Raw genomic sequence first — 27,496 nt, 5'->3', positions numbered from 1 at the left:
AACGGCCCGCCCGTCGCTTCCTCTTTGCGTTTCTCCGTCGCTCCCTGCCACCGCGATCGGAGTGAGTGTCCCGCCGGGGCGCCCGCCCCACTCCCGGTCCCATCTGCCGCCCCTTCCGCGGGGCGGGGGCTCCCCTCCGCGCTGCCCCGCCCAGTCCCGCCCGCGGTGGGTAACTGGCGTCAGTGGGCCTGCGGCGGTGGGGAAGGAGGGCATTCGTGTGGGGCTGGGGGCCATGCTTCCCGGCGGCTCCTTCCGCGGGGAGCGGTTGGGGCGGCAGGTGTCGGCCGCAGGGTGGTTGGCCGGGAGCGGCCGGGGCGGGTTTAGCCCGCTCGCTGCTGCTCTCGCTGAGCTGCCCCCGTTTAGTTCGTCTCCTCCGCTGCCTTTGGGCGTCTGCACGGAGCCCCCGCTTGCTCTCCTCAGCATCTCGTACGCGGTGAACGTGCCGGACCGCAGGGGGCGCGGTGCCCGTCCGCTGTCTGGCGTGGGGAGCGGGAGCTCCTTCTCAGGACCAGCTCCGGCGGGCTTTTATCTGGAGCTGCACGAGCAGGGCCCGCTCATCCCCCTGTGCGCTCTGAAGAGGGCGCGTTAATTAAAAATGCGTCAGCTTCGAGCAAAACATAGTGGTTGTAATTAGAAGTCAAAATGCCTTTGGGAAGCATAGTATTTACTGATCACCGGCTGTTTGGTTATTTAAGGCTGCTCAAATGTATTGGTACCTAAGACTGTTAGTGCTTTTTGTTGCATTAGTTGCATATAGTGAATGGTAGAATGGTTTGGGTTGGAAGGAATCTTAAAAATCATCTAGTTCCTATTGCCTGCCGCGGACAGACACACCTCCCACTAGGCCAGGTTGCTCAGAGCCACGTCCAGCCTGGCCTTGAATGCTTCCAGGCATGGGGCAGCTACAGCTTCTTTGGGCAACCTGTGTTAGTGCCTCACCACCCTCACAGGGAAGAATTTCTTCCTAATGTCTAATCACTCCTCTTTCAGTTTAAAGTCATTCCGCCCTTGTCGTGTCCCTACAGGCCCTTGTAAAAAATCTCTCCAGCTTTTTTGTAAGCCCCCTTTAGGAGTGAAAGCTGTGCTAAGGTCTTCAAAGCGAATGTGAAGTTTCAAAGTTTGTTAGAAAAAGGTTGTTAGATAAAGCTTAACTAATTTCATTTAACTTTTTTTTTTGGTGGGAGTCAGAGGAGGAGAAGCAGGGGGTGTTGCATTAGTCTGAGCATAGGATGTTGACTGACAAAGTCATATTTACCTTAACCAAACTTTAAATTTAAATTTTAAAATTTATATTTCAATCCTTGAAATTGACTTTAAAAAATCCTTTTAATGACTTTAAAAAAATGTTTTTAAACCTGTTGTTTCTCAAAAACCATTGATTTTGACAAAGCACAGCAGTAAATTCACCATATTGCCCTTCCAAGCTGTGCAAGCCCCCTTGTCTGCCATAGGTTTGTTGCTGCTGTTTATGCCTGTGCTGCAGTTCTCAAGTAGATTTCTAAAGCAGTATTTAGGGGTTGTGTTTGTTTGTTTGATTGTTTTTTGCTTTGGTTTTGGCCGCAAAGTTACTTATGAAACTTATTGATGAGTTCATGACTTGAACTGATGAGTTGACTTCAAGTAAATGTAAGGATTTAGAGCAATTCCATGCAGCTTTATAGCTTTCAGTCAGAAGCATAAAACAAAAGCAATTTAAATGGACAGAGCTTCACCAACTGGGAGGACCTCCTATGCAAAACTTCTGTAGATGCACCTTTTCCTTGTTGGAAAAGTAGTTAGCTTGTGGTGGTAAGTGTATAAACTGGTAAAGATCAATACATACTCTGCAGAAAGTGCAAAGATTGATCACAGCCAGTGGGGAATGGATGTGTTCCTTCACTTACAAATATATGTTCTGTATTTTAGTGTTATTTCAGTTTTACAAGCAAGTACTGGAGAGCATATATATTGATTGTAGATTATGATAAAGATGTATTTTAGTAGTAGAAACAAGTAGATTGTATGTGGGAAGAACCTTTAGGATGATAATACCCTATCTTCAAAGTGTTCTACAATCCGTATCTTTATTAGTGGTTTACTTGACAATGAAAGTGGTTAAATAGGAAATGGGTTATATTTTTGGGCTCTTGAACATGTTTTTCTTGAAATAGTAAAGTCCCACATTTAAAGCTATGTGGTTATTTCACAGATGCTTAAAGGGGTACTAGTAGCATCAGACCAGAGGTTCCTAAATTGTGCTATACTGCTCTCTTCTTAGGTGCTTCAACACTGCCAGTCAAATAGTATCTCACACACATGTGCAAAGCTGCACACAGGCCAGGAAGCTGCTGATGCTCAAAATAAGCTTGTGGATGTGTGCTAAGGTCTTCTTAGTACACATATTGGACAATTATATTAGAGCTTTAAAAACATGAGTGTTTCAAAAGCTATTTCACCTGCAGTATGTGAGTAACTGATACAAAAGGGATTTCAGGTTACAGTAACACTGGATGAGCGTGTTATTTTTATTACTGCAGTCTTCATTACACCATGTCTAAAATGAGACTGAAGCTCTCCAGGGCATTGATGGATCTTATATTTCTGAATATACTTAGTATACTTCAGGGAACTGAAGTTAAAAAGATGCCTTTTTGGTCATGTCACAACTTAGCTTTCTAAATATGTCTCCTTGTTTACCAGGAACTTAAGGTAGGGTCAGTTCTTTGTGCTTACAAATTGCTGCATTGGACATGCTAAAGTAATATATTACCTGTTTCGTAAGTGGGGCCAACTTGGGATAGGCTTTTGATTTAGTATCACGTTCCAAAATCATCTGTTTATGTAGGCTGCCATGACTTATAGAAGAGTATAACCTAGAAAGCAGTAGAGTACCAGAAAAATGACTACTTGCTGGTCATAAGAAATGCCTTTATGCTGACTTGAAATACTGTGATGCATGAAGCTTATCTTACATTGTTGATATATCAGTCTGAATAATATGTCATTTTGGTTTAAGAACTCTTCTCACAAACTTTATAGTTTCAGAGAGATTGCAGAGACAATCTAGTTAGCTAGTTTTGAACTAGTTTGCTAGTGATTTGCAAAGCAGAAAGTTTTAAAATTGGGTCATTTATTGGTGCTACCTGTATATCAATGCCACAGCAATATTGCAACTTTGAAATCCATTATCCGTGATCTTTTCATTAACATAAAAATGGAGCATTAATAATGGAGGGTTTCTTGGTACAGAAGTGTATGACTTGAGTTTTGTAAGACTGTTCATAATAATAAAGAACAACACAAATTATAATTCTCTATTAAGGGGAAAAATTTTGTATAAAGGCATCTATAAATGCCTTTATACAAACATTTTTAGATGCCTTTATGCAAAACTTTTGTATAAAGGCATTTGTATGTCTGTTGTTAGCCAAAAGCATCTATGATTGGCTGAAAGCTTTTGAGATCAGTCCATTCGTTTTGTATAGTGCAGGGACTGAAATCTGGGAACTGGCAAAACTTGGATGTCAGAATTGTAGGTATGGTATTAAATTGTGAAACATGGCATGGTGAATCACTCAGTGAATCACTGCAACTGTCTTCAGGTGTTGCAGAAGTGGGATGATTAGATCCTGCTGCTGTATCTATAGCTGCATTGGAATGTTTGCAATATTACCAGTTTTTCCATGCTTAGCTGAAAAAAAAGAATCTATAATCACATGTATTTGCTGTTTTCTCGACAAGCTCATTACTATCCATTTTACCTGTTCTGTGGAAGCAAATGTAAATCAGGAATGAACTTCTAAAAATTAATACTCTGTTGTTACTGAGGTATTTCAGTGAACTGTAACAGCATAATTCCATGGGTAGTAATTGCTTAATATGCTTGTCATCTGGGCACTTCATTGCATGCCAACTACAGTCAGACAGCAAAAATATACCTGTTGCATTTTTGTTCTATTTGTTGAAAAGGGAGGGAGGAATTTGCAGCCATCTGTTTCAAAGCGATGTACGGCTTCAGCTGCTATAGCTGAATGCAGCCTCTTTTCATCTTTCTTTATCACATGTTCTGTAACTGCAGCTTGAAAATATGAAATGCTTTCAAATTGTGGGCAAAAGCAATATTTGGCACCATTAGCAGCTGACAGCTTAATATGTTGTTCTGAAACTCCAAATATATTACAATAAACTTGAGACTAGAAATGACAATCTTTTGACTGACTAGCATAATCCTGTAGTGCAATTCTTTTTTTTTTTTTTTTTTTAATTTAGACTTTCCAAACTTCCAGTATTATGACTGTTGTAGTCTGGTGTAGTGCCAAGAGCATCATCCAGTACTGTAAAATCGTATTATAGTGTGACTGGACACTTATCTTTGGTGCCATTTTTCTACAAAGATGTATCTTTAGCCTTTTCTCTGAGCTTCAGGTTTCAACTTAGCATATATTCAAGTAATAAGAACACAGCATCTCTCTGCTGTAAGTAATCTTAGCTCCTATGCAGGATAACTGTAGTTACTGAGTATTAAAATGCATTTGAAAACATACACGCAAACCTAGGAAAATCTAAGCTTACCATGTTACTTAATAATTTAAAGAGTAACAAGTACTAATTACTTGTGGTGTCTTAGATGTGACTAATGTGGGTGTGGGGGGTTAGATCTTTGGTTGTCTTCAGGTAGATTCAAAACCTGATGTCAAATTTGTTTTATTCTTAAGATGCAACCATCTTCATATGATCAGCTTAATTTTCATATTTTTGAGGGAAACAAAGTAGGGTAACTTTGTATGAGAAGAAAGCTGTTCACTGTAACTTTTGTCTTCAGTAAACTTGAATAAGGACAGTGTTAGCTTACTTGCTCATTCACTTTCACCTTGTAGAAAGAAAATGTAATACTTACACACCCATACAGGTTTGTCCTTGAGAAAGTTATAAAAACAGTTTCTTGAAGCTTCTGTAGATTATTTTGTTCTGTAATAGCAGTTAACAAGCAGCACATTTGTAGACCATCTAAGCAGACATTCAACTTCTGTTCACAATTGCCAAACTGTAAGGATTCCTTTCAAATGGTACTTTGAAAAAGCATGTATTATTTCACTACATCTGTCTGTTGTAGTATGCCAACACAGCTAGATGCTTTCCATGAAATTTAGAATCATTGATTAAATAACATCACTTTCAGTCTTCTAATTAATTAAACTTTGCCTGGAAAAATGGCAATTAGCCAAATATTCTTAAGCCACCCTTTTCCCCTTCTCTCTCCCTGCCCACCCTCCCCTTAGACTTTCACACTAGATAAATGATTTGTACTTTGGAATGGTGTCATGGGGATCTACAGATTGGCTATAACTACAGGGGGCAACAGAAGGTGTAAATGTTTAGCACTTCCTGCAACAGATCCTGAGTTGTGCAGTAAGAACAGGTGTTTGAGAACTGCATCAGCCACAATGCTAGGCTCACCTTCCTATGGAGAAAACTTACTGTTGAATCTCCAGTGGCTTGGGAACAAAATGATACTACGTGTGTAATAGGAGATAAGGCTGCTTACCCAAAACTGGAGCCTGCATATGCATATCTACTTTGTCTTACTTCTCAAACCTTATGTTTCTCAGGCTCCAGGGATGGCATCTGGAATAGTTTGGGAGCATGACACTATTTCTGGTTGGTTTGGTGATTTGTTTTGGAGGGGTTTTGTGGGTTTTGGTTGGGGTTAGTTTGGGGTTTTTTCTTGTGGTGTGGTTTTGTTTTGTTGGGTTTTTTTCCCCCCTCTTTTTCCTCTCCAGATCATGAAGGCTGGCTTCTTTGAGGCCTTATACTACTTTTTTTCTATCAAACATTATCTCTGAGGAACAAATGTATTAGCTATAAATAACTATAAATAGATTATTCTTTTATAATTCTTTTCCAAATTCTTAAGATAATACAATTTAGCAAAAAATATAAAGAAATAATTCAGAGTTTGAGTGGGTTTTTTTTAATGGATTTTTTGGTGGGTTGTTTTTTACGGGCTTTGGATTATTTTTTTGTTTTGTTTTGTTTTTTAAATAATAAACCTGCAGGTAACATACGAATTACCGATTGTTTGGTCAGATGCTGTTTTCATTCTTATTTCTGTGCTACTTTCCTAGGAAACCTAATAACTAAGAAGAAGCCAGCTTAATAGGATATCAAATGTGGCAATGGCATCAACTGTAATCAGTTCAGTTCCTACCACTGCATCTCGTTTTGCTTTACTACAAGTGCTAAGTGATACTGACTCAGAGCCTGGAAAAGGAAAAAGTGGCCGAGGTGGCAGTAAATCTCAGGCTTCTGTGGGAAGACAATCTGCAAATGAGAAAAAAAGAAATAAAAGAAGAAAGAAGAAAGAACAGCAGCAGAGTGAGGCAAATGAGGTAAAGGGATTATATTTTCAAGTAGTGGCTGCGGTTGTTATCTGAGAAATAACTTTTGCTGTCTCCCTACAAGTCATGGGTTTGTGTAGGGTTTTTTTTTGGTTTTGTTTTTTTAACGGAACAAATGCTACTTAGTCAAAGAGACAGCATTTTTTTTTTCTTTGCTTTATTAAGAATTGTATAGTAGCGAGTATACTACTTATAAAGTTGAAAAATTCTAAAGAGCTAAATTGCTCAGGTGTTTTGAGCAATTATCAAATTCAATATGTAAAACAATCAAAACCCCCAAATCCATCTTTCTTCTTTTTAATGTCTATTAAGCTTAAAATCTGTAAAATTTTTGTAGTTGCAGTAGAGCTAAGTGAAGTGATTTTTTTTTTTTTCAAGCTTTGATATTATTTTTACATTAAGTTTTTGATAAGCATACCCCAGTGTGTCTTTATGCCTGCCTTAAAATGATCAAAACTTTTTAACTCTGTCAGAATAACTGTGTGTATGCATATGCATTGCATATATCTACAGAGATTCATTTGTATGGAAATAATACTTGTGATAGCTGAGAGGCAAGGAAGGGCTGAGTTTTTTCTTCACCTTAGCATTTACTGTCTATAGCTATATTCCACTGAAATTGTAAATCAGAATGGTCTGCACCAGTGTTTTTGCCAGCACTTCCATATAAAGAAGCAAGCAGGGGTTATAGTGCTGGTGCAGGCAGCAAAAGAGGCAGTAGTGAAGCACAAAAGGCAGTGTGGCAAGGGACTGTTTAGAGGGGAGGGAAAACAATTCTGAAATATCTGCATTATTGCCTGATTTTGAGTAACTTTAAGCTAAGGTGATCTGCCATTTTGAGAAGGAATCCTGACACTCAGTAAACACACATTAAGGAGAGCACTTGTATTGTACTTTGTTTATCTTTGTTTCATCAGTCATCTGATAATAGCTTCTTTCTCCCTTCCAGGAGCCTTTATGTTAAGGGAATCCTGTCTCTAAATTGATAGTATGTTGTATTGCTGCTTTTACATTCACTTCAAGTAAGGACCAGAATGTGGTTAATGTGCAGTCAGTGTCCTTGAGCTGCCAAATTTGCAGGTTATTTGTGCACTGTGAAATTTTATAATTTTGTAAGGTATCTTTAAGATGGCACTGTTGCGTACTTTTGGTGCAGCAGTTAAAAATAATGCTTACTGCAGGTTCTTAAAATCTGACGAACTACTGAGAGCTGACTGTTTGTATTGTTCTCTTTTTACCTGAACCTCTGGTTCCTCTATTTGCAGATGCCAGATTTATGTATACTGCCTTTCCTTTGACATTATATTTAACTTCAGTCAGGTGTGAGCACACCATGATTCCTGATCAGTATGAAATCTGTCAGACAGTTATCTCTTCAGATTTGTTGAAAGTATTTTCAGATAGCAAAATGTGTTTACTTTTTCACTGGTTTCATTTTCCCATGATTTGACATTACAGGTGTGTACCATAAATGATTAAACAAAAATGTACCTCAAACTACAGGTGAAGCACACACATTAATGTCTGAATGCCTTTGTTGATCCATTAAGACTGTTTCTGTGTACTAATGTTAAAAATAACTGGTTTTCAGCTCAGAAACCTTGCTTTTAAAAAGATTCCTCAGAAATCCTCACATGGAGGCTGTTTATCTCAGCATGAACAAAAACTGAACACTCCAGTGCAGAAGAGCACTCGGGAAGAAAACTGGCAGGAGTGGAGACAAAGAGATGAGCAGGTACACCTTGCTGTGTTTAGCTGTCTTTGGCTTTCCTGAATTATGTTACTCCATGAAGTTAAGTTTCATGGAGAAAGAGATGGCTGGAGAGAAAGCAGCAAGATGCTGCCACACAGAAGGAAAGATTTCAGTGGAAAAGAAAGGAAAGATTTCAGGCCACATCTTCTATCAGATAGTTTGGAGCAAGCACGTGCTGCTGTTTGCATATCTCATAGCTGGATTGCGAATACTGGTATATGGTAAAAGGAATTCACTCATTTGGACAACACGTAGAAGTACTACCATGGAAGGATGGTGAAATGCTGTGGTGGGAGCAAAACTGGGGAAGTTTTGGTGGAGCCATATAGGGATATACAGTACAGACCCATAGTAAAGTAGGCTTGGTAAGTTTTGTTAGGCATGAAATAACTAGCTCCTTTCTAGGTAACAAAGAACTGAGTGCTGACTGGCCTTCAGCATGTTAGGTTACTCCTATCAGTGGAACAACGTCTGTTTTTTTTTATGTTAGAACATTGTAATTGCGATTAATATTGTAAGTAGGGTTCATTAATACTTGAAGAATACAATAGAGATAAAGCAAAGGCTGACTGTGTCTGTATGAAGGCAAATAAAATGCTTTTACTGTGTTTCTTTTCCCCAAACTACCACAAACAAATTACACTTGAAATGCACTTAGTCTGAAACAGTAATCAAGTCCTTACCTTGAACAATTACAATAATTTGCACTTCTGATGTCAGTTAGGAAGAGTACTTGCACTTAAAACTAGGTTTTTTAGTTATTGACTTGAATTCAGCATTATAATACTCTTCTTTGATACTGAAGAACATACAGTGATTTTCTTGGTCTTTCAAATTATGAGAATGTTATAAATTCTTCACAGTACTCAACTATTTTAGGCCAAAATAGCATAGATGGACAAAGAAAGAATTTGTTCTAGTGCATTTTTTTTCAGATAGTGCTTAAAGAAATGTTATAGTACATTTTTTTCTAAATTCCTCTTAAGTTACTGTCTGGTCTGCAGTTATTTGCTGTGGATAATAGTTTGGACTTTTTTGTTATGCTTGAAGATGCCCTTCAGAGTACGCAACTTTGCACAGACTTTTTGAAGGCAAATTGCTAGGAAGTGTCACCAACTGGAGTTAAAAAGTGTTTCATGAAGCAGTTGAACTTCTATTCTGGCATGTACTAGGATGTTATTTTCTTTTACAGAGAAACTTTAAACTTGTCTCACAAAAACAATGTTATTGAGCTACTTCTTGTTCTAATTAACACATGATACAGACAGCCAAATTGATGAAAGACTAACATTTGGATATTGTCCTTGGTTTGCTTTGTTGTTGGGTTTGTTTTTTCGGGGGTGAGTGTGCTTGGGTTTTTTGGTGATGCTTTTTTTTGCTTGTCTGTTTGTTTGTTTGTTCTTGCTTTTTTGTGTGTGGGTTGTTTTTTTTTTTTCTTTTTTGTGGGTGTTGCTAGTGCTTTGGTATAGGTATCTCTTTAGACAGTGGAGCAATGACCTAATAATCCCCTTGAAAATTTCCCAAGCTCATTAACTTCAGAACTACTTTTTAAGGTACGGATTTGCTTAGTTCAGTAGTTGCAGGGGTTTTTTTTAATTCTGTGTGGCATGAAGCAATTATTTTGGGTAAAGAATTCTGTATTCTTAATTACTGGGTGGTGAAATGGTCAGGCAAAGTTATAAACGTCTATTATACCTAATTGCAATCTGAGCTATAACTAAATTATAAACATCTATTCCTACTAATTGCAATCTTACTGAATTATATGGTGTCAAGTTACCATAAGGTTCTTTTATATTAAAAATAATTTTAGGGCACTTACCATAATTCTAACATATGATAGTTATCATTCTAAAAACATCTATGAGTTAATAAAAGCATCTCTTCTCTGAGTTGGAGAAACTGAGTGGCAGGAAGGTTCAAACTGCAACTGGCACATGCTTATCTGAGAAGGCAGACGTGAGTCTGAATTCTTCAAATTCAGAAGGCATGAAATCCTAGCCTCTCAGTTCCTTAGTTCCTTGACCAGTAATACAATGTTGATAATTGTGAGGTGAATTTTAAATGGTATACTGCAGGGGATAGTGATATTTAGTAAGGGGTTATAAGCAGTATCTCCTTATTTCCACAGAGGTCAGCTCCACAAAGAGCACCTCCCAGTTAATGCAGAGTTCCTCATTTCATATTTACCCTCAAAATTACCATACTGCCTGGCACTTTCATTTTAAATGATTGTCAGTATTTGACTTTAGCTATAGAGCTATGATGTATATAGCATAGTCTTCCTTCAGCAAAGCTTTTAAGAGAGTCACTGTAAGGGATTTGTGCATGGATCTCAATTTCTTACAACTATTAGATGTGCTCCCAGTACCTAAGTGAAAGAAACCTGTGGTTTTTAGATTTTTTTGATGGGCTTAAGTGGTTGTGATCTTATAGCTATCTATTCTCAGTCAGGCCATGCACAGAAGCAGGACCACATGTGCCTGGAAAACTAAGAGACTTTGAGAATATTCAGGCCTAAAGCTCTAAACTCCACTGTTTTGTGTAGTACTGACCTTTGTTTAGCTAGCTTCAGTCAGCTTTGCCCAGAATGGTACTGCTAGGTAAACAACTTATGGTAGGGTTACTCTTGCGCTGGAGATCACATAATGCAATTTTTGTGCAATTGTTTAATAGTTACAACAACATTGTGATAGCACTAATTCTTTAATTATTTAGAAGCTTACATGCAAAATTAGCACTTTCAGAGGTAAAAATCCCGATCGCATCTTTTTTGTGTTTAGCTTATTAATTGTTCTCTTTTTGATAGTCCCTTTCTTTAATCTCCAGTTTCTCATTTTTCATAATGTTCCTGTTGAGTTTTCCAGTGTAGTAGACTAAAAGGCCTAATTTTTGGTAGATAAGTGTCATTGTCAGGTTGGATTCAACAGTTGTGGGCAAAAATAGTTCATTATTTCTTGGGGAATTTCAGTCAGTTTAGCTTACTGTCAGTTGTCAAACCTCTAATTACTGATTCTGATATTGAAAGAAAACAAATACTTGAGAAAAAAATCCACTCTGGCAGCTGCAAAACCCCTCCACTTTGTTGTCTGATCCCCTTGCTGCAGGCAGCATGGGTTGTGCAAGCAGTGCTCTGTTGAAGGTCATCCCTGCCAGCTGCATCCAATAAGTTAATCTCGGTTAACTTTGCCTTAAACAATAACATAAGTTATTAGATATTTATACCTTTACATTATTTATTTTGGCTCCATTGAATGTTGCTGGAATTGGTCTTCTCAGGAGCAGGACTTTACTCTGATTTCCTATTTCTTATGACACAAGATACCCTTAATTCCTGTTGTGTTCCTTAATTCCTCATTCTTAACAGCTCACATCAAGAAAGCTTTGAATTTTCTTTTCATCTCCCTCCCTGTCCTCAGAAAAAGGCACATTTAACCTAAGTTTTTCGCTGTAATGGATGAGTGCTTAGACTTCATAGTAGGCTACAATGACATTTTTGTCCTTTGAAATCTTCTGGTTTTCATGTTTCAAACTAAAAAACTATATTAAAGAAATCCCATGTAAATAAATCCTCAGGATGGGAACCATTACATAAAGGTTTGCACAACTTGCTGTATGCTTCCATCCATCCCAAAGTTTCCTGAAGCAAGATATTTTATTACTTACGGTACAAAAAGGTATATTGCCAGTTAATAAGACCGTATGTCGCATCAGTGAGACTTGGCTTTTTGGCAATTGTGGTGATATGTTTTTTTAAACAACCTAATTACATGAAATACGTTAATTTTGTTTCTTCAGCTGACATCTGACATGTTTGAAGCTGATCTTGAAAAAGCATTGCTGCTGAGCAAATTGGAATACGAAGAACACAAAAAGGTATTTGTGGGATCCATCCTAATGTAAAAGCTGTACAGGTTTGAGGTTTGAATTAAAAAAAAAAGGGGGGGGGGTTGTAAAAAACCTAAAAGTACCATTTTCTTCTAAATTGTTTGCTATCACTGTTCAAATGCTTAGGAATTCAGAAAAATACTGGATTTGAAAGAACCCATATATAACAATGTTGGGTGGTTTGGTTTGTTCTTAATTAGCCTGTAAAGGTGGAAAAGTAGTTCTACTTGTCAGTCTTCTGGCACATGAGTATGCTGGAATTTAAGAGTACACAAGGGATCTTGACCTTCCCCAGAAAACATCCAGCACACTTGAAGAGTAGGAGAATCAAAGCACATACTTACTCATCAAACCTTAAAGTGTTATTTGTGGTTGAATCATTTCAACTTTTGCTAACATCTTCTGAATGTAAATATTTTAGTCCTAATAAGCGTTATACATTTTCTTTGCTGGTCAGGATGCTGTTTTCTCAGTGATTCTTATAGAACACTGAAGAATTGTACTGAAGTATGCTTAGGTGAAATTTTAATTTCTATCAGGAAGTTGCTCCTTTGAAATAAATCAGGAGCCAATAAAATGTTATTAAAATATCTAAATTTAAATATAATTATGCATCATAAAAAATTGCACATCTCTGCAAATATCTCTGTACAATATTTCTTTTTTGAGGTGGGAGTACCACAGGTTTTGAAAATCAAGGATAAATTTTTAGCTTCCGTACTAAAAGTTAATTTTTAAAGTGAAGACAATCTTCAGGCATAATAGCATAGCATTGTTTGTAGATTTTTGAGAATTACATCCCAATAATTTAAAACGTATATATTAAAAATATAGAGTACATGAGTACACTAAACAATTCTCATTTCTATGAAAAAAAAAAGCACTTAATTTCCATATTTGCTTATACATATATATCTTCTTTTATTAAGATTATTTAACATTTAAGATTATTTTTCCTGAAAATATTTCATTAGTATTTAAGATTAATAACTGGGAGATTGATAATTTGCTAAGATTGTTAATGTAGATGTGTGGGGATGGGGAACTCTGGTTCAAATGGCTGTCATGTACCAGGCTGTCTGATTTCAATAGCAGCAAGGTCAGTTGGTAGAGCATTGCTGCACACTAATGGCTCTCTGACTTCTACTGAATGAGAAAACATATTTTGAGAATAAAAGAAGGTACAATAAGCCACTGCTGTTGGGGTTTTGTGTGGGTGTGTTTAAGAAGCTACTACCCTGCCTTGTGTAGCACACATCCTTCCTACATTTGACTACCATGTATTTTCAGTTTATAAGTTTCTGGATAAAATTTGGTATAGAAGGTTCAAGTATAGGCTGATGGTTCATTTGCTGTTTAGTGAAGAGCAATGCTGTACTTCAGAGAACAGAATCTATGCTTTACTGCTGATATGTTTTGCATTTTTAAATGCATCTGAAGCCTGCAAATTACTGTTCAGGCTAAAATCTCCTTTAGTACATTATCAGTAGTTTTTTTCCTTTGTGAAGAGTCAGAAAAATATTTGGGTATTGAAGAAAATTATACCAGTGGGACTTTATTCTTCTAGGCATATGAAAACGTTGAAAGTACTTCACCTCAGTCAAAGTCTGTGAATAAGAAAGAGAAAAAGAACCAGCAAGGAAAAGACAAACCTCTCACTGTGTCTCTGAAAGACTTTCAGTCAGACAGTAATATAGGTATGCCTTATCATACCATATGAGCTGTTCTACTTGGAATTTTCAGTGTGTGTGCTAACAGGAAAGTGCCTTTCTGTCTCTCTTCATTAACACTGTGGTTAAACAAACACTAAATAAGTTGTAGTCAGTGTGTCCTACAAAGTCTAAAAGCTAAGTGTTCATTATATAATAATGAAAATAAGAGCTTAAGGAAAACATAATTTCATGTGGTACCCCTGGGATGGACTCAAACACTCTTAATTTGACTTTTAAAAATCTACCCTTTTTTTTTGTTTGTTTTACTAAGTTTGCATTTCTCAGGCAACTGAGTTTGTCATTGTTTACCTTTCTTTGTGATACTAGCTTTTATTAAGATGAGTAAATACTGAAATAACTTCTACTCATTATATGCATGATTTATATGTTTGAAATTCATCTGTGTCTATAGAGCAGAGATTCTGAGCTTTACTGAAGAAATCAAGGTAGCTGCTAAAAAAGAAGGAAATAATTTGTTTTCTGAGGTCTTTATTTTAAGAATGTTTTTATCTAAACCTACAATATTAAGTACGTAATTTCCAAATTATCTGAACAGAGGAAAAATGCCAAAAGCACAGCAATCTGAAAGGCATGGAAGGCATTCAGGTATACAGTGAGATATGTGCTGTAAAAGCCTAAATAGATATAAAAGGAAACAAATCAACAAATTCCTTAAGTATCTGTACCAAAGACATTGCCTTCCACTTTAACTGAAGCAAACAAGTATGGGATGCTGCTTTTGATTAAGTAGTCTGAAAGATCTGGGAGAAGATGCAAATACAGGGATTGGTATAATACATAGTTTATAATCTTGGCCTCAAATGCTTTAGTAATGACTTACATAATTGTGACTTTTGAGAGGAGAGTTAATTTTGAAGAACTCGAATAGGTGGTGTTTTTCCCCACTTTTCAAAATGTCTTGTTTCAGTAGCCATCTGTACAAGATTTGAGTAACTTATTGATGTCATTTTTTCTGTTCTTTTCAGATAACCCTGCTAAAAAACATGAGGTAAGTCTTACTCAAACTAGTTTAATTAAAAAAACCGTGAAAACCAACCAACCAACCAACCAAAACCAACAAAACAAACCAACCTACAAAAAAGCCAAAAAAACCCAAACAAACTACAATTCTTATGTTTAGAAGGTAATTGTTTTGATGTTTTCTGTAGTGACAATCAACTACACATTCTAAAACTGACTGATGTAAATTTGGAAAAATCTTCAGATATAGATTCAATAGAAATGTATATCCCCAGTTCATGCATCTTGAGAACTTAGTATTGGCTTTCTTAGAACTACTCAATGCTTCTTCAATTTTCACATAGTCTTTGATGCAACATGCAGTTTTAAAAGCATGTTAAAAAATACAAATTATAGCCAGAAAAAGAAGCAAATTGGGTAAGAAAGAACTGTGATGCTACTATGTTGTGGTGTAAGTCCACAATATTAAAATTCTTAGAGGGAAGATTTTTTTAACAGTTGAATAGAAGATAAATTACTAAATTCCAACTTCATTCTTTTGTGTAATCTCATCATCAGCTAAATGTTAACTGTTAATTTCTAGGCTTTTCAATTGATATCATATTATTTCAGTGGAAGTCACAGTATTCTTGAGAATACACAACTTATATAATTATCTAAATATAATGCTTTTCCATTACATGCTGTTTTTTAAACATCTTGATTTCTAGCTCAGTATTAACTTATATTTAAAGGAAGGTATGTTATTGTACTTATTTTTGACAGGAAGTGAACGCTTCCCAGTCTTTGTTGCGTGATGGAAAATTTTTCAACAGGCTGGAAGATGATGTTAATAGAATACTTCAAAAAGAGAAAAGGAGAGTCCATCTCAATGATTACAGTGAAACAGATAACTGCACATCTCATGAAGACAACCAGGCATGTAAAACATTCTGAAGTGAAGAAATTTGCTTAATGAAGCTTATTCAGTGATCAGAAAGGAACACCTGAGTAGGAAGCACACATCAATAGCATAATAATTTTAAGGAATTAATAAACTCACAACACTGTAATATTTTTATCTATATGAAAAGATATTTAAATTATGTAATTTTTTAACATAAAACACTTGTGATGGAAATAATTTTTTTCCACAGAACATGCCATTATTTATTACTGTGTTTCTTATCTTTTTGGTACCTATTCAAATGCCTCTTTAGTTTTGATCAGAAATCCTCTTCCCTAACAAATAAATTGCCTTTCCCAAGAATCAAATTCACATGACTAGATCATGACAAAATAATGCTTTCTTGTTTATAGGAGAGTGTTTTGAAAGATGGAAAAATGGAGCAACTAAAGCTCGAGCTTGAAAAGAAAGATGCAGAAATTGAGCAGCTGAAAAACAGAATAACTCAGTGGGAGGTACGTGGCTGATAATACCTTCAAATAGAAGACAATTTAAAATTATTGTCCATTTGAAACAAAATGACTTATTTATAGAGATGGTTTAGACTGGCTGCAGGTTAAATTTTTACAGTGCAGATATTTCCTTCAGTACCAAATGAAGTGGTCTTTCTTGATAAGTTAAGCTTCTAAAAAAATCAAAAGAATCAAGACAAAGTATCTAGAAATAAACTTTATATCCAGCATATCAGTCACTGCTTGTTTTATAGGATTGCTATGTTCATGGTCAAAAAAATAAAGTTGTAATTTAAGACTAGGCAAGATCTTGAGCAATCTGATCTGCCTTGGAAGTTAGCTTTCCTTTGAGCAGGAAGTGAGACTTTCTTGGGTCTATCTCAAACTGTTAATTCAACTTAGATTTTCTTGCATTTGAGAGCTGCATATCATTGGGAGTTTTTCTAGATACAGTCCAATATTTGGTTAAAATCAGTGAAAATTTTGTCAGCTTTGAGAGAAATTCCTTTAAAGCTATAGTGCAACAAGAATGAAGTCCTGTATTTTGTTATATCTTCTCCTATTACATACAAGTGAAATTGGAAATCTGATTCACCATATGCTAAAACAGCAGGAAAAAAAAGATTTGTTCATTAATCATAGAATCAAAATAGTTAGGGTTGGAAAGGACCTTAAGATTATCTAGTTCCAGCCCCCCTGCCATAGTCAGGGGCACCTCACACTAAACCATGTCACCCGAGGCTCTGTCCAACCTGGCCGTGAACACTGCCAGAAATGGAACATTCACAAATTCCTCGGGCAGCCCATTCCAGTGCCTCACCACTCTCACAGTAAAGAACTTCCTCCTTATATCCAATCTAAACTTCCCCTGTTTAAGTTTGAACCTGTTACCCCTTGTTCTGTCACTACAGTCCCTGATGAAGAGTCCCTCCCCAGCATCCTTGTAGGCCCCCTTCAGATACTGGAAGGCTGCTATGAGGTCTCCACGCAGCCTTCTCTTCTCCAGGCTGAACAGCCCCAACTTTCTTGGCCTGTCTTCATACGGGAGGTGCTCCACTCCCCTGATCATCCTTGTGGCCCTCCTCTGGACTTGTTCCAACAGTTCCATGTCCTTTTTATGTTGAGGACACCAGAACTGCACACAATACTCCCAAGTGAGGTCTCACGAGAGCAGAGTACAGGGGCAGGATCACCTCCTTCGACCTGCTGGTCACGTTCCTTTTGATGCAGCCCAGGCTACAGTTGGCTTTCTGGGCTGCGAGCACACACTGCAGCTGGCTCATGTTCCTTATCATATCGACCAGCACCCCCAAGTCCTTCTCTGCAGGGCTGCTCTGAATCTTCTCTGCCCTACCTGTAGCTGTGCCTGGGATTGCTCCGACCCAGGTGTGTAGGACCTTGCACTTGGCTGGGTTAAACTTCATAAGGTTGGCATCAGCCCACCTCACAAGCGTGTCAGGGTCCGTCTGGATGGCATCCCTTCCCTCCGGCGTATCAACCGAACCACACAGCTTGGTGTCATCGGCAAACTTCATGAGGGCGCACTCAATCCCACTGTCTATGTCACCGACAAAGATGTTGAACAAGACTGGTCCCAACACCGATCCCTGAGGGACACCACTCGTTACTGGTCTCCAGCCAGACATTGAGCCATTGACCACAACTCTTTGTGTGTGGCCATCCCGCCAGTTCTTTATCCACCGAGTGGTCCACCTATCAAATTGATGTCTCTCCAATTTAGAGACAAGGATGTCATGTGGGACAGTGCCGAACGCTTTGCACAAGTGCAGGTAGATGACGTCAACTGCTCTGCCCCTGTCCATCAGTGTCATAGCCCCATCATAGAAGGCCACCAAATTGGTCAGGCAGGATTTCCCCTTAGGGAAGCCATGCTGGCTGTCACCAACCACCTCCTTGTTTTCCATGTGCCTTAGCATGCCTTCCAGGAGAATCTGCTCCAAGATCTTGCTAGGCACGGAGGTGAGACTGACTGGTCTGTATTCCCCGGGTCATCCATTTTCCCCTTCTTGAAAATGGGGGTTATATTTCCCTTTTTCCAGTCATCGGGAACTTCACCTAACTGCCATGATTTGTCAAATATGATGGACAGTGTCTTAGAAACTTCATTCTCCAGCTCCTTCAGCACCCATGGATGGATTTCATCAGGTCTCATGGACTTGTGTACGTTCAGGTTCTTAAAATGGTCTCAAACCAGATCCTCTCCTACAGTGGGCCTAAGGTCTTAATTCTCACTTGCGTCTGCTTTCCAAGACTTGGGTGGTGTGGCCAGAGCACTTGCTAGTGAAGACTGAGGCAAAGAAGTCATTAAGAACCTCAGCCTTTTCCAAATCCTGGGTAGCCAGTTCTGATAGCTTCCAGAGAGGGCCCATGTTGTCCCTAGTCATTTTTATTTGCATTATTTATTTGCATATTTATTTGCAAATAATAAATGTCATATAAATATGTAATTTAAATGTAATAAATACATGTATAATTGCACTAGATTGGAGTACCTAGGGAAAATGCCTCCCTGTTTTCAGTACATGTTAACATTGTTTGGATAGTATCTAGAGCATAAAGGGCAAAATTTCCACAGGGAACTGGCATTGTAACAAAATACAGTAAAGCATCAGAGAATTATTTTCAAAATATTTTGTAACTAATTTATTGTTTAAAATAGACTGATCAGGCTTACAGATTGTGAATTTTCTGATGCTTCCAATAAGTACTTGTTGTAATAAAAACATAAACTTTGTTCACAGCTGTTTACAGACCATGTACTAAGGTTTGAATTCCCATGTGAAATTTGAAAGCATAAAACCATTCGTATTTACTTCTATCAGCACTCGTTCACATTTGACAGAATAAACACGGTGCATAAGGATACTGGTGAGGTGATGGACAACGTTTCATTTCATGAACTTGTCCAGAGGCATGAATACAGTTTTAGGTAGCCATGAATGGTCTGGCTTAAATGTAAGTTAATTATCCTCAAGAACTGGTGTGATACTCAAAGTGGAAGATAGTAGCTTCTTTATTAGAGAAGAAATATGTCTGAAATTAAACTTTTTTTTTAAAGCAAACTGCATGAGAAGACTTGTGACAGGAAAAATAACTTTACAGCTAAGGTACATAGCTAGAACTGACACTTGTGGCCAATTAAGGAAATGACTCACTTGTGGAGAAAATACGGTGATGTCAAATTGCAGAAGCCAGCAAAAATAGTTTCTTGAGCAGAAAAGTGTTAAGAATTGAAAAGGAAAGGAACTCTGATGTAATAACAATAACTACGGAAAAAAACCCCAACCCAATCTGTAGAGCAGTGGGATCTTTTCCTACTTGTCCAGCAACGTGGCAAACTCTTTCTATTACCTTGGTATCTAGAAAGTAAATTTTAATTGTTACAATTTATCAGGGGAGAAACCAGAAAGCCCTTGATGCAACAGGCCTATGCACTTGAGGCAGACCTGAACCCTGCTCTTGCAGGGGGGGTTGGACAAGATGATCTTTCGAGGTCCCTTCCAACCCTTGGGAATCTGTGATTCTGAATGGTTATTTCTGCACTATCCATGCGTTGACATAACTTTATTATTTCAACTTGCTGTAAGCCTTGTGCTTGCCTTTTTTTCTCAGCTCTTAGTTTTAAATCCACTTCTCCTGTTGTGTATTCATTATATTGGCTGTGATTTAATTAAGACACAGATGATCTTAAAGGTCTTTTCCAACCTAGATGGTTCTATGATTTTGTGATTCTCTGATTAGATTCTCTGCAGAAGTTGTCATTTGAAACTCTAAATCTGACTCTAAGTCATGCTTAGTTTATAGAATACTTTTTTTTTTTGTAGAGTATACTTCTAATAATTCAATCTCTTTAATACAGGCAAAGTATAAAGAAGTAAAAGGAAGAAATGCACGGCTTCTGAAAATGATGCAAGAAGGTGAAAGTAAGTAAGAATTTTATCAGGAAATGTTAAAATGTTCTTTTTAAAACATGGAAGGAATTTACAAAGCCAGTTTTTAAGAAGCGCTTGACTCAGTGACAATTATAAAGAACTAAGAAGCTATTAATTTTCAACTACTCCAGTGAACTACAGAATTCGGTGGACCACACACTACTGTATTTCTGTTGTTATATGATGGAATAATCAGTTGTATGTTGAGATCATTCTTTGAAATATAAGCTGTCCAGTTACGGTTTACGTACAATGATTGAAATTAGCTGTCACTAGCAAAAAAATCCAAAAACTTACCTGTTCTGTACTGATCTCATCACAGTATCTGTTTAGACAGACTTAAGGCAAGTGTTCCGTTCTTAAAATCTACGCAAGCTGTGCTTTCAACTGTTGGAAACACCCTTCTACACCAAGGCCACACAATTAACAGTGATAGCTAAACCACAGGGTTATATATGTCACTGTGATAATTTACTTCTGTTATAACACTATACAGAGTTTGTTGTCAAAGTTTCAAGAAAGGTATGTTTGTATATATATATATAGACATTCATGTACATACATAAATACCCTACTATCTTTATACTTATCATGCATAGTTATGCTTCAGTATTCCTAATCTTGCTTGATGAAGTTGTTTGAGTCTGTGATGCTATCCAGATTAATTCTGTTGCAAAATTAGATTTTTCTATTTCTTAAATTAGCTCTTGAATGTTCTTCTCCAGGCTAAACTTTTAGCTAAAAAAGAGCTCAAGTTTTTCCTTCAAAGTACGCTTACAAAAACTAGGTCTTGGCTAATTGAAATGTTCATAATGTGATGATTCATTCTACAAATTTTAACTAGGAACCGTATTACTTCAGGTCAGTGTCTCAGCCTACAAATTTTAACTAGGAACCGTATTACTTCAGGTCAGTGTCTCAGCCAAGATGAAATGTTTTCATCTTGCAAGGAAAGAGGTGAAGTTCTCAAGTTTTTATCTTTGTTTGTAGACTAGCAGCATACTATAAAATGAGAAATTTTGTGGCTTTCTAAAGACTTGAGTATTTTGTATTTTGGGGAGTAGGAAGTTCATGGCAGAACTGAGCCTTGAAAAAACTTGATTTCTTCATATTGAGAATTTTAAGTTGTCCACAGATGCTTCACAGACACTACCTAAACAGCTTAAACGTCTCTGTATTTGAGTAAATAGAAGTTTCCATAGCTATGATTGAGCTCATATGTAAAACTCAGGATGGCAAAATCTCGATCCATTGTCAATACTGTTTTCTGATGATCTTAATTCACAATGGGTATCTCTAAAATTCAGGCTGCTTACAGGGTTAATTGTGGGGTAAGTAGTGCAAGGGTGGGAGTTAATCTCTAGAACTTTTCAAGCTGCTACTAATGGCACTGGTAGCAAAAGATTCGTTTGGTTTGCATTACAACATCTGCTATTCTTCTAGTAAAGGCAGCATTATTTAGAGGTAACCAAATAGTGAAATAAAGTGATGCCACGGTGCTATTGCACATGAAGACTTATAATTCTGGAAAGATCCTCATATTGTATCTTTCTTTCTGCAGTGAAGGACAAAGCAGAGATACTCATGCAGGTTGATGAATCTCAAATTATAAAAAATGAATTGACTGTACAGGTAAGCAAAGATTTCTAAAGTAAAAATTTCGTGGGTATTTCAAAGATGTTGTATATTTAAGGCAGTGATAGAGGTGGGGAGGGAGGAAACAAAACTGAAACAAAAACTTGTTTGAAGCAAAAAATGTTACATTTTCATCCCTAGCCCTGCACTATGTGTGTCAGAGGACATGTGTTATATAAATCTCCAGTATGACTCACTTAGAACTGCTCCTGGAAAGACAGCAGACCTTAACATGCCTAAAATGATTTTGCCTTGAACAGCACCTTAGGAATATCATTCCCTGGTAACTCATGCTAGGAAGCTCAGAAATGTGCTTCAGAAGATGCATCTTTCCTGATTGTGGGTCTGTTTAGTTTAGTTTTTTTGTGTGGGGTTTTTTTTGTTTGTTTGTTTGTGGGTTTTTTTTGTTGTTGTTGTTTTGTTTGTTTTTTGGGTTTTTTTTTATTTCTAGTCTGAAGTTTATGAACACAAAGGAGCAACAAATTACTTAAGATGTCAGTTGGCAAGTCACTGTAGTAGAGAGCATGCAAGACTCTTACGCTTCATTTTTGGTCCAGAGCAACTATTAGTTCTAAGCCAAATGTCTTACATATAACAGTACTGGTTTTGAGGGTGATGTAATAAGCTTATTTGTGTTGCATAATACTATATCCGTTAAGTTTTATGGAATGAACTAATGCAGAGTCCAAAAGTCAGAAGAGTTTTGAGCTTCATAGCTTTTCTATATCATTATGCAATAAGGTGTACTTGTGTATTACTGCACCAGTAAATATCGCTTGGGAAATGGGAGTCATTAATGAATATTTCACTTGTGCTTTCAGTTCATGCACAATGATAGTGGTAGTCGCTCTGTATTACCTGTTTGTACAGCATAATACTAATGGAGAACAGCACTGACTTGATAAACTAATAGACATTAAGGATATTTTATAAATTCTTTTTTTTTTTTTTAATGTTTTTAGGTAACTATACTTCATGCAGCATTAGAGCAAGAAAGGTCCAAAGTGAAACTACTGCAGGCAGAATTAACAAAATACCAGGTAGGTAGTTTCTGTATTTGTAAATTTACCTGTTCTTGATGTAGCTGAGACTACCGTGAGGTAACAAGCTCTGAACTGACTTGTTACCTCTAACTTTTCCAGTTGAAAAAAAAACAACAAACAAACAAAACCCAAACCAAAAGAGGCAGTTCATATTGTAAGGGAAAAAAAAACCCAAACAGCAAGTCTACAGCACAGTTTTGGCAAGTTGAAGTCTACCACCTGTTTTGTACTTTAAAACATCTTGAAGTATACTAGTAAATAAACATACTTCAAGCAACAAGATGATATCACTTTTGAAGTCTAACTGTGTGTAACTGGACTAACTGTAGGCTTCATATGTAGGTTCTGTATCTTAGTTCTGCCTCTAGGCAAATCTTTGTAGGAGATTCACACCAAATTGTGTGGAAACATAAGTGATGAGATCAGTGTCTTCCTCACGGTGTGTGCTGTTTTGTCTTGCTGACTGCTAATGCAACTTGCGTTAGTGAATTTCAGTTAACTTTTGCATAAATGGTGTGCTGCTTAACATTCTGATGGGTTGTTTTTTTTTTTTGAAGAGTGACTATTTGCAAATAAGGATTTGTACTTGTGCATGACTTGACACATTTTGGCAGTTTTGGTTTGTTGGTTTTTTTGTTTGTTTTTACTGTGACCTTTTGCACAGGTCCCAAGGAGAGCCTGTTGTATGTAACTTCTAAGGTAGAAGTTATATACATATATGGAAACTTCTAAGGTAGCTGTGTAGTCTTTGGCAAGCTATGCTATTTCGAATTGCAACATATTGGGTTGGAATACTACAATTTTGTGAAAACTGGCTTATTAAGCAGCAATTACTCTTCCTGAAGCAACAGATTTTTTCTGATTACATCAGATTCTTTGGCTAGCATTACATGGGGTTCTGTATGTAATCTCCTGTCTTTTTCTGTTGTCTTTTTCCCCTTGTCACTTTACCACAAGTGAGCAAGTTCCTTCTCAAAATTTTATTGCAGCAGTTGACTGCTTGTTCAGTCCCTTACAGACAAGCTGAGCACTCATACCTCTAATTGAAACTAAAGTAAATCTCCTGTCAAATTCAGTCATTAACATCACTATTCTGACTTACAACTTCAGTCTGTTTGTTTTCCCCTGCCATCCATGTGTCTGCTAATTTTAAGTATTTGTATCTGTAAACAGAAATTTTTGAATAAGGTAAATTTATCTGATGTTTAATTGCAATAAAGAAGACTAAAAAAAAAACAGTAAAAAATCTACCAAAGACCATTACAAAAAATGGTGTATATATTGTATATATATATAGTATATATATATATTGTATATATGTATATATATTGTATATATTGTATATATGTATATATATATTGTTATATACTTAGGAATTACTGCAAAAATCACCTATTATGTTGTTCTTTTTCCCGTGCCCCTGACTCTCCCACACAGTCCACTATGCTTTTATTTTTTTCACATCTTGCTGTGTTTCTTGCTTAATTTATCACCCTGGGGTTTTCTGTTTGGCTGGTTGGGTTTATACTTTTTTAACTGGGGGGTGGGGTGTGTGTGTTTTGTTTTAGGAAAACACTCATCTGCCTTGCAGGCATTGCCTGCTTCTGCTTTTATTATTCTTCCCTGTAATCTTGCAAGCTGAACAGGAGAACCTTTCTTGTATTGCTACTTTTTGTGGCATTGTCTTGGATAACATGAGGCACACATTTTATAGAATACTGCTTTAAAACATAAGGATGACTTTCAAAGAACAGTAACCAAAATTTGTGGATTAAAACCAAAGAAACAAAGAACAAAAAACAAATCAGTGTATTTTTATCCTTAGATGCTCACATTTAAGAAGGTATTATGTAAGTGGCTTCACTGTTGTAATTTATATAACAATATTTCACATTCAGATGTCTGCATCCCATGATAACTTGCATACTTTGTTAAATTATACAACTCTAGAAGGTTTTTTTTTCTTAATTTATACTACTTTAATATAAACATAACTGCAGATGAAAGTGTCATGTGTAGTATATTACCTAACCATTTGTTCTAATTTTTTCTTACAGACTGGGAAAAAAGGGAAAAAGCACTCAGAGTCTGACCAGTGCAGATGATCTCCTCTGCCACCAGGTTCAAAGCACAAAAACATCAAATCTTTCTTCAGGGTTTTGCAGAAATTTATATATTTGTTGCACAACTGCTAAACTATGCAGTTTTTGACGAGAAATAAACAATTGCTAGTTTGTTTAATAATATAAATAATCAATTTGTTGCACTTTCTGCTACAGAAAATTGGAAAACTAGTATTCCAGCAGAGATGAAACTAGCTGTAATGCCATTAGTTTTTAATCATTCAATAAAATTTACTCTTGCATCTCTGTTTGAATTCTTGCTTTCACAAAATTTCTCAAGACTTCATTTAATGACTGTCAAGATCCAAATGCATTAGTAGGCAAATGATGGAAGTTTCACCAAGTCTAAACTGAAATAGAGACAGCTCATACAAAAGCATCTTGCAGTTGCTGAATCCAGATATGGGGTGTTTTGGTTTGGGGTTTTTTTAAAGTCAACAGTCACTATCTTCTGCCCTGTGTTGGACATCATGAGGTTCAGCAAGGCCAAGTACAAGGTCCTGCACCTGTGTCAGGGCAACTGCCAGTATCCAATACAGGCTGGGGGATGAAGGGATTGAGAGCAGCCCTGAGAAGAAGGACTTGGGGGTGTTGCTGGATGAAAGCTGGGCATGACCTGGCAGTGTGCACTTGCAGCCTAGAAAGCCAACCATATGCTGGCCTGCATCAAAACGAGCGTGTCAGCAGGTTGAGGGAGGTGATTCTCCCCCTCTACTCCACTCTCATGAGACCTCACCTGCAGAACTGCTTTCAGCTCCTTCTGTTCAGGCCCCCAACAGAAGAGGGATGTGGATCTGCTTGAGCAAGTCCAGAGGAGGCCCATGAAAATGACTGGAAGGCTGGAGCCTCTCTCCCATGAAGACAGGCTGAGAGAGTTGAGCTTGTTCAGCCTGGAGAAGGCTCTGGGAGGCCTTTCAGTATTTCAAGGCATTTATAGGAAAGACTTTTTACAAGGGCCTGTAGTGACAGGCCAAGGGGCAGAAGTCTTTTAAACTGAAAGAGGGAAGGCTTAGATTAGATATTATGAAGAAATTATTTCCTACGAGGATGGTGAGGTGCTGGCACAGGTTACCCAGAAAAGTTGTGGCTGCCCCATCCCTGGCAGTGTTCAAGGCCAGGTTGGATGGGGCTTTGAGCAACCTGGTCTAGTGGAAGATGTCCCTGTCCATGGTAGGGAGGTTGGAACTAGATGAGCTTTGAAACCTGAAGCATTCTGTGACACTGTGATTCTGTGATTCTGTATCCTTTTCATACTTACATAGGTTTCAGCTGCAAAATATGAAGCTGACATGCAACTATCATGTAAAAAGAGCTTTCCTACCTGGTAGCTTTGAAAAGTGCCCTGTCTCATTCTTCAGAGGTTGCCTACAAATAATTCCCCTTATGCTCAGAGACAAAGCTCAGACTTGTTTTTTGGTCCCGTGTCAACTGGCAGTGAATGCAATATGGCTCTAAAAATGCAGAACTGTTTGTGTGGCACTGAATGTAGTACTAAATCCTGGGATCTTACTTTCTTTAGGATAGCTGTTGAACATTACAGAAGTCTGAGTGGGAGCTGGCTGACTAGACACAGATTAGAAAATCCCCATCAGTTTCCTTGGAAATCAGTAGGAAACACTGAAGTTAGAGGGAAAGAACCAGAGAAGAGACTTAAGGAAACAGACCTGTAATAAATACCTGTAGATCTAAATAGATAACTTTTAACTGAGTCTGGTTCTGAACACACTGTGCATTAACCAATTTCCAAAGCAAAGTATGTGCAAAACCACTCACTTTACTCGGAGGCACTTTGCTCTTTATCAATACAGGTACTATGAATCTGTAAAGCTGTTGCAGTTAGCAGTGACTTCTGAAAACTAAGACTGTGAGGATCCTAACAGTGGAAGAAGACTGTCTTAAGAAATTAAACATTGTAGCTAACAGCCCATAATTAGTAAAATTTCACAATACTAGAAGTCGTAGCTTCACTGATTTGTTTGTCTTACCTTTGCTTTGTTTGTTTTTAATCTGGCCCACTCTGAAAATAATTTCTGAATTCCACATCTTCACAATGGGACTGGTACTGCTTTTTCAGGACTGTGAGGCTTGTGACCACACATAACTGCAGCATCTTACCTAACAGACAAAACATTACTGGCTGCAACAAAGTAATTTGTCTTGTTACTACTCTGATTCAAATTAAAACCCCATTATTTGTGGAGGCAGTATTTTTTTTTTTTCATTATCTGCTGCCCCACATCTTATCAAATCAGTGGGGCTTATAACTTTAAGATGTGACTTGTTTCCCAACACGTTTGTGTTTGCGAGTGAGTTTGAATTAGAAAATCCAGAATATATATATTTCCAAAAATCTAATTGGTCTGTTTCAAGCTGTCATTAAATTGCTAAATTATAGTTAGAATAATTCATAGTTCTGTTGCTTCAGCTGTCTAGAAGCCAAAATCCAGAATATTAACTACTTGCTATCCTATAAATTTGTCTAAGTTTTAACTTGTCCATCTCTGATTCACATAGACATGTTTTGTTTTGTTTTCTTTCAGGACTGTCAGTAAAAGCTTCTCTACCTGTGTTGTTTCTTGTGCATAACAAGAGTTTGACATAAAATTAGTTTATATAATGCTTGCTGATTAACA

The 27,496-nt window shown here is 37.3% G+C and overlaps 1 protein-coding gene across 6 annotated transcripts; it reads left to right on the top strand.

The window, feature by feature from the left end:
• GKAP1 (G kinase anchoring protein 1) lies at positions 1–27,496 on the top strand. Of its 6 annotated transcripts, none has more exons than XM_080637720.1 (12): positions 1–61; positions 6,105–6,368; positions 7,969–8,112; positions 11,929–12,006; positions 13,586–13,715; positions 14,717–14,739; positions 15,477–15,629; positions 16,011–16,112; positions 19,990–20,053; positions 21,624–21,694; positions 22,660–22,737; positions 24,798–25,038. In XM_080637720.1, exons 2-12 carry the CDS (start codon positions 6,156–6,158, stop codon positions 24,843–24,845), a joined length of 1,104 nt encoding a protein of 367 aa, XP_080493846.1. In that variant the 5' UTR covers positions 1–61; positions 6,105–6,155; the 3' UTR covers positions 24,846–25,038. The 6 variants fall into 6 exon arrangements, with proteins under 6 accessions (XP_080493846.1, XP_080493845.1, XP_080493844.1 ...); XM_080637719.1 differs by lacking the exon at positions 1–61 and adding an exon at positions 74–165; XM_080637718.1 differs by lacking the exon at positions 1–61 and adding an exon at positions 27,404–27,496 and having other exon boundaries at positions 5,467–6,368; positions 24,798–24,861.

The sequence above is a fragment of the Psittacula echo genome, assembly GCF_963264785.1.
Source record: "Psittacula echo genome assembly, chromosome: Z".
Classification (NCBI taxonomy): Eukaryota; Metazoa; Chordata; class Aves; order Psittaciformes; family Psittacidae; genus Psittacula; species Psittacula echo.
Note: the sequence above shows the minus strand (reverse complement) of the source record. Positions and strands in the feature narration are given on the sequence as shown.

Bases quoted from the DNA above. Each gene is read 5' to 3' on its own strand.
- GKAP1 (XM_080637718.1), top strand. From the start codon at position 6,156: ATGGCATCAACTGTAATCAGTTCAGTTCCTACCACTGCATCTCGTTTT. The intron at 6,369-7,968 runs GTAAAGGGATTA...ACTGGTTTTCAG, and splicing joins AGCAGAGTGAGGCAAATGAG to CTCAGAAACCTTGCTTTTAA. The intron at 21,695-22,659 runs GTAAGCAAAGAT...TAATGTTTTTAG, and splicing joins AAAATGAATTGACTGTACAG to GTAACTATACTTCATGCAGC.